This window comes from Pinus tabuliformis, chromosome 3_2 (genome assembly GCF_031772625.1).
Source record: "Pinus tabuliformis cultivar Carrire ecotype Pingquan chromosome 3_2, CPIR1, whole genome shotgun sequence".
NCBI classification, from domain to species: domain Eukaryota; kingdom Viridiplantae; phylum Streptophyta; class Pinopsida; order Pinales; family Pinaceae; genus Pinus; species Pinus tabuliformis.
Genome location: NC_142302.1, coordinates 255,948,598 through 255,956,336, shown reverse-complemented (window position 1 = coordinate 255,956,336; position 7,739 = coordinate 255,948,598). Strand labels below are relative to the sequence as shown.

The following is a 7,739-nucleotide window of genomic DNA, read 5'->3' as shown; positions in this document are numbered from 1 at the left end:
ATAATTCATCATACTTTTCATCTTTCAACAATCTTATCACCTTTTTATGTACTTGTTTCTTATTTCTTACCAAGTTCATTTTAGCGTAGGAACATGCCATTGACCAATACAATCAAATTGTTTGTCGTGTCTTATATGAAATAGCTTTCCAATGATTCTAACATTTTCATAAATGAGCACTTCTGACATTAGAAGACCTCAAAAGCAAAAGAATCGAACATTTTCATAAGTGAGCACTTATGGAATTAGATTACCTTAAAAGCAAGAGATACTGAGTAGGTGGCATGATGGCATGTGTTATATGGACAAGCGTTATGGAATTAGATTACCTTAAAAGCAAGAGATACTGAGTAGGTGGCATTATGGCATGTGTTATATGGACAAGCCTCGTTCACTGGAATGAAAAATGTTAGATGACCTTAAAAGCAAGAGATTCTGAGTCGGTGGCATTATGGCATGTGTTATATGGACAAGTCTCGTTCACTGGAATGAAAAATGACTAGACGACATGCCATATATCACATGCATAACTCTTTATTGTATTGAAAAGTGACGAGACGCCATGACTCTACTCTGGTTGGATTCAAAAGTAGCGAGATCAAAAGAGCCTGCCTAATGAATGGCACCTCACTGTTCGTAGTTTTGACTTCTTCTTTTTTTTTTCCATATACTTCAGGGGGAGTCGTTATCTTTCAATTCTCTTCATTCTTTGGCGCTCAATTTTCTTAGTTTCGACTTCTTTTCCATATACTTCATGGGGGAGTAGTTATCTTTTAATTCTTTTGTACATATGCGAAAAAGTACCCAGCAAAAATAGAGCCTTCCAAACGAAAAGTACCTAAAAAGTTGCATGGCAAAAAGAGCTTTCCCAATAAACGGTACCTCATTTTTCCTGGTTTTGGTTATATTTCCATTCTTTTGCCGATACACAATCAACCACCATTTACATGACGAGGGTATGTTTATGGTAGTAACAAATAACCAATTTGTTCATGGGTTAAATCCATGGAGCTTGCCAAAATCTAATGATAAAAATATATAACCCCGTGCATTTATGGCCTATTGGCCAGGATATTTGGCATGTGAATGGATTATGATGGTTGTAATCTTGCAACATTTTCAATTCTTATACAAAGATTATTATATCGCGTGCTTCTGAGGAATGAGAGAAGCTGAAAATGACTAATACAATGAACCTGTCCCGAATGGAGAAGTTGAAAATGAATAACAGAATGAACCTGGTTGTGTGGTGGTGCTAAATAACTCTACATTGAGTGTCATTCAATACCACAGAATTAGCTGCTCTGAAATGATCGCACATGGAAATAAAGAAGATTGTGACATGCTCGAACACCATATGATGCAATTGCGGCCATACTGGTCTCCTTTATATTTATCTGGACATCCCATCATTCATACATATTATGATAAAACATATGTTTCATTTTGTATTTGTTATGACACATGTGTGAGTATGCTTTTAGGGATATTAAAGTTAACATTATCGTGGTTTAATCATTTAAGAAGGATAAAATATTTATTAAATTTAGATATAAAATATATATTTTTATTATAAAAATTATTAAATTAAAGATATTTGTTTTTTAAGTTAATTGTTCAGTCTTAATATTGACATCTCAACCTCTTCATCCAATCTGAACGTGCTATCCTCATGTTTGAAGAAGTAAACTTAATACAAACTATTTAATTACTTTTAACCCATAAAATTATCTTTATTATACCATATATATAGTAGTTCAGAGGCATAAAATTATCTTTATTATACCATATATATATATATATATATAATAGTTCAGAGGCATCCTTATATGATAGGAAAAAAAACCAATACAAATTATTTAATTACTTTTAAATCATAAAATTATATTTATTATATTACACTATTAAATTTGGAATTTGGATTTTTCTTTACTCCTATATCACTTTTTTTAAAGTTTTGGGCTTTTATATTTTAGTTAAAAATATTTCCGTTCAAGAATAATGTTTTGATAATAAATTAATTTTTTATTAATAAATGTTTGATTAATAAATTACCCAATAATATAGTTACGTTAAATATTTATGGCGATAGACATTCTTTCTATTGGAGTTGGGCACTTTAATCATTTTCTTAATTAATATTTTTATCAGATGGCCTAAATTGAAAGATGTTAGTATATTCTAGTGGTTTCCACTATATGAATAGATAGAATTCACACCACTAACTTACTTGCATGTCTAAATCACATGTTTAAAACATACTTAAATTTATTTTTTACAAAAAATGATTTAAAATTTACTGTACCTCTTGTTGATAACCACGTATGTTCATGAGTTAGAAATGTGTTTTAAAAAATTATAAAATATTAACCTAAAAGACGTGGATCAAAAAGGAACAACCCACCGACAGTTTTCTTAAGCTTGTGAAATAATTAAAAGTTAAGATGTGCACCTTATACCTCTTCATATTCTGAAATGTATGTCTATTCAACCATTTGCCAAGTGTTTTGTCCATTAATTTAACGATTACCATACGTGGGTGGTTTATCCCGTGTTCAACTATACCTTTTCACACTCTGGTTTCAAACGTACCCATACTCAACCATACCTTTTCACATTCTCAAACGTACTCGTGTTCAACCATTTGCCAAGTGTTTTCCGACACCTATAAGGATTACCTGAGTGATTTCCTATGCGTTACTAATTCTCAAGCGATTTGAAGGTGGTTGCATTACTAATTCAACAATTTATTCTGTTTGTGGTTGTATATGACATCTCATGGATCGTTGAATCCCTGCATCATCAAATCTATTGATCCTTGGCTCACTGGATATATGGAACCTGTGCAAGAATATGAACTTAGAAAGTATATTATTACTTTGTTGCAGGCGGTGCATGCGGATATGGCAGCCTAGTGAAAGAGAAGCCCTTCCAATCAAAAGTAGCTGCAGGAAGCCCAACCCTGTTCGAAGGAGGGAAAGGATGCAGAGCTTGTTATCAGGTATGCTTACATTTATATTGCGTTATTCACTTTTTAAGGCATTCATAAAGTTTGACACGTTAAATGTTGTATGTTAACAGGTAAAGTGCACGGAGAATAGTGTGTGCTCCCAGACTGCAGTGACTGTGGTGATTACAGATGAATGTCCTGGTGGAATCTGCTCAGGTACCGGCAAAATACACTTTGATCTAAGCGGTACTTCCTTCACTGACATGGCATATCCTGGTACATCTTCAGATCTTCTTAATGCCGGAATCGTCTCTATTTTATTCCGACGGTACCTATCTACTTCTACTCGGCAATAAAATATATAAGAGGAATTTGCAGAGTTTGAATTCCTTTGACTTGCTTGATAATGCCTTTATTTCTTCTGTTATGTTACATAGTGTACCTTATGGGGTGCAAATTGGTGTTTGAATAGCGGCCCTTTACAAGCTCCATTCGCCTTTATTTCTTCTGTTATGTTACATAGTGTACCTTATGGGGTGCAAATTGGTGTTTGAATAGCGGCCCTTTACAAGCTCCATTCTCTATTCGGTTGCAGTCTCTTTCAACTGGAAGAACGCTTACAGCAAATAACGTTATTCCACAGAATTGGCAACCCAGTGCTACATACAGATCACTCGTCAACTATGATTAACCATCTCATCCTATGCAGCTTATGGTCCTTAGCATATGTACAAATTTATCATGTGGCTAATACAGATACTAGTGTACTAGGAGTTACAGTTTTATAATATGGTCCTTAGCATATGTACAAATTTGTCATGTGGCTAATACAGATGCCAGTGTACTACAAGTTATAGTTTTGTAATAGTTAATATCCTATATTTTACTCTTGCTATTAGTTAGAAATTGAGCTTTTTCTATTCATGGAGGAAAACTCAAAACTCTTATGTGAAGCCAATTATGGTTTTGTGGTAGGAAGATCCATTTTAATTTCAACTCTATATTCAATTTTAACGACTCTGAATTAACTATTATGTTCGACTTGATATATCTCTTTGAATTTTTTTCTTTTCATATTGCTAAAATTACCGGATGATTTACATGATAACAGATCCCATTCCATGTTACTATTTTGCAAATATATGAACACATTGCCTAATCGTGTGCTACTAAGCTCTCGGACTGCTACTGGTTGGGTTGGTAGATATTTTGACTTCAGGTTTTGTGTGTAAATGGTGCATTGCACACGAGTACGTTCTTTTGTTTCTTAATAATCAGTAATATAATCCTTTATTTCCTATTTCCCCAAGGATGTTGATTTGATCCACACTCGTCCAATCTAACCATTTAGGTTGCGTTCGACAACTAAGAGGTCGCATTTATTTTTCTTACCTTTATATATGCCACCGAAGTAATTTTTGCTAATACATGTGTGATATCAGCACACAAAATTTTATATACACAATTTATTTCTAAAAAAACAATGATGAGCATTTAATAAATATAAAAACACTTTCTGTAACTTTAACAAGTGTAATATGTAGCCTAGTTGCTTAGGTACTTCATACATAATTTATTTCAAAAAAAAATTATGAGCATTTAATAAATATAAGAACACTATTTGTAACTCTAATAAGTGTAATATATAGCATAATACGTTATGCTTATGCAAAACTGTAAAAACTAAAAATAATTAATAGGAAAAATTATAAAAATTAAAAATAATTAATAGCAAAAATTATTATAACTAATAGAAAAAGAGTACTACTACTATGGAAAAAATTCTCTTTATATTGAGTAATAAATATTATTTTTATGGCTGCGATATTAAATAGAATAAGAAGCAAATCAAATTTTATATTGATCTTATGCATTAAAATATGCATAAAACTATTGTTATAGAGGTTTATGAAGTTGTTTTATAAATAAAATGTTAAAATCAAGATTCATAGGGTAATAGTTGCTCTTTTCTAAAATGTAAAAGCTCAATCTCTTTCAAGAATTGGTGGATAGTACAATAAGATAAATCAATATCCCAAGTTTGGAAATTTTTTGGATATGTATATAATCTTTTAGATATTTCTTTAGATATATGTATGATTATATAGAAAGATATATGACCAAGCCTCATAAGAACTACAAGAATGCTTAAACTAAGATATTGTACTTTCTTTTGTTATATAAATGAAATACAAGTACCTTTCCTTACCACATATATATGAAATCCAAAAAATAAGATATTAAAACTTATTTATCAACCAACAAGCGAGAAAAATTAAAATTATATAATTCATTGATAGGACTGATATTATTTCAACTTGCGGTATACTAGCACAACCATATTAAAAATATTAATGTGGTTGATATAGCCTAAGGCTTCATTTATATCTACTATTGACAAATATGTAACAATAAAAATAATAATATAAAAAAAACTATAGCGATAAAAATATTGATATTATCACTATAATTAATAATAATGATTTCTATATAATAATAATTATTTAATATTAAGTGTTGTTTATTATTATTTAATTTAAAATTATGTAATATAAATATGAACCCTAGGAATATGAACCCTTGAAATAATAAAACCTAGGGAATGATATTATAAACCCAATTGACTAATACTAAAACCGCAAGGGATTATGAACCCAAAGAACTAATATTACAAACTCAAGGTATATAATCTGCAAGATAAATTTTATAAACACTAAAATAAACATGGTTGACCATGGTTAACCATGGTTGATTTTCATATTGAGACAATCCTTGTCACAATGCGACATTGGACCATGGTTGATTTTCATATACTAAAAAACCAAGGGATTATAAACCTAAGGGAATAATATTAAACCTTAGGAATATGAACTCTTATATTAATAAACCCAAGGGATTGATATTATAAACCCAAGGGATAAAAAAATATAAACCCAAGGTATATAAACACTAAGATAAATATTTTAAACCCTAAATAAACATGGTTGACCATGGTGGATTTCTATAATGAGACAATCCTTGTCAAAATGCAAGGTAGCGGTGGAGATGAAGTGGGAGCATTACATGCTTGATAGACAAACCCACTTCAAACTCTTATCAAAGAACAATAGCACAGATAAGTGTCTAAGTGCCTCTAAGTGGTTGGGCAACTTCGTACCATTGGCTTTGTTGGTTAACGAGGCTTTGTTGATTTTTATATTAGAAATGGGGTGTTAGAGAATAGTGTCTTTTAAAATATTCTTAAGAGTGGAGTTAATATATACTAGAAATGGATGGAATATTAGAGAATAGAGCCTTGATTTTAAATTGTGTGGTTAGAGTTTAAGATATTGAAATATTCAATAAAATGCTATAATTAATAATTTTAAATTGGTGAGAACATATTTACATTTCTTTGCATATATTATTTAATTTTGATTAATTTGATTAAGTTAACTATAATAATTGAGTAATGAAGAGGTGAAGTTTTGAGAGAAATCTCTCATCTCTTCGCTTTACACTCAGATAGGTAGTGGTAGAGATGAAGTGGGAGCATTACATGCTCGATAGACAAACCCACTTCAAACTCTTATGAAAGAACAATAACACAGATAAGTGTCTAAGTGTCTCTAAGTGGTTTGGCAATTCCATACCATGGGTTGCAAAATTGATTAGGCTTTGTTGATTTTGATTTGAGAAATTTGATCATAGACTTATCTTGTAAATTTGGTCATCTCCAACAAATTTCATTATGTGATTTGCAAAATCATACTATTAGTATGCAATTATCTTTTCATATAATTAATTTGATAAAAGCCTCCCAAATTTGATTGTGCAATTTCATCTAACCTTTTGAGATATGTGAAATATGAACGAAGTCTTCCGAATTTGATCACAATCTCGTGTTTATTTTAGGATTTATACTATTTATCTTAGGGTTTATACCTTGAGTTTATAATATTAATCGATAGGTTTTGATATTGTTCCCTTGGGCTTATAATCCCTTCAGTTTTTAGTATTAATCCCTTGGTTTTATTATTACCTAGTCTGAATTTATAATATCGATCCCTTGGGTTTATTAATCTAAGCATTCATTAATATTGATCTGTGAGTTTTATAATCTCTTGGGTTTTTAGTATTAATCCATTCGGTATATAATATCAATCCCTTGCGTTTATTAATGTAAGGGTTCATATTTCTAGGGTATAATTATTGATGGGGTTTATAATATTAATCTTTGGGTTCAATATAAATCCCTTGGGTTTATAATCATAGTCAACCATGGTCCAACGTCACATTGTGACAAAGAATTTTCTCAATATGAAAATAAGCCATGGTCTAACATCGCATTCTGGAGTTTAATATTAATCCCTTGGGTTTATTAATCTAAGGGTTCATATTCGTAGGGTATAATATTATTCATAGGGTTTATAATGTTGATGCTTATGTTTCATATAAATCCGTTGGGTTTATAATGATGGTCAACCATGCTCAACCATGGTCCAACGTCACATTGTAACAAAGATTGTCTCAATATGAAAATCAACAATCGTAAACCATGGTAAACCATGTTTATTTTAAGGTTTATATACATTGGGTTTATAATATTAATCCCTTGGGTTTAATATTATTCCCTTGGGTTTATAATCCCTTGGGTTTATTAATATAAGGGTTCATATTCCGAGGGTATAATATTATTTATAGGGTTTATAATATTAATCCTTGGGTTCAATATTAATATCTTGAGTTTATAATCATGGCTAACCATGGTTTAATGACACATTGTGACAGAGATTTTCTCAATATGAAA

At 30.8% G+C, this 7,739-nt stretch overlaps 1 protein-coding gene across 1 annotated transcript; it reads left to right on the top strand.

Moving 5' to 3' along the window:
• Positions 1 to 850: 850 nt before the first annotated feature.
• Positions 851 to 3,641, top strand: LOC149180643 (expansin-B11-like). Its single transcript, XM_089413941.1, has 4 exons — positions 851 to 956; positions 2,889 to 3,001; positions 3,082 to 3,278; positions 3,509 to 3,641. The coding sequence occupies exons 1-4, from the start codon at positions 851 to 853 to the stop codon at positions 3,639 to 3,641; spliced, it is 549 nt and encodes a 182-aa protein (XP_089270067.1).
• Positions 3,642 to 7,739: the final 4,098 nt, after the last annotated feature.

Excerpts from the sequence above, each read along its gene's own strand:
- LOC149180643 (XM_089413941.1), top strand. The coding sequence starts at position 851 with ATGGCAAAAAGAGCTTTCCCAATAAACGGTACCTCATTTTTCCTGGTT. Across the intron at positions 957-2,888 it reads CCACCATTTACATGACGAGG|GCGGTGCATGCGGATATGGC; the intron begins GTATGTTTATGG and ends ACTTTGTTGCAG. Across the intron at positions 3,279-3,508 it reads GTCTCTATTTTATTCCGACG|CGGCCCTTTACAAGCTCCAT; the intron begins GTACCTATCTAC and ends GTGTTTGAATAG.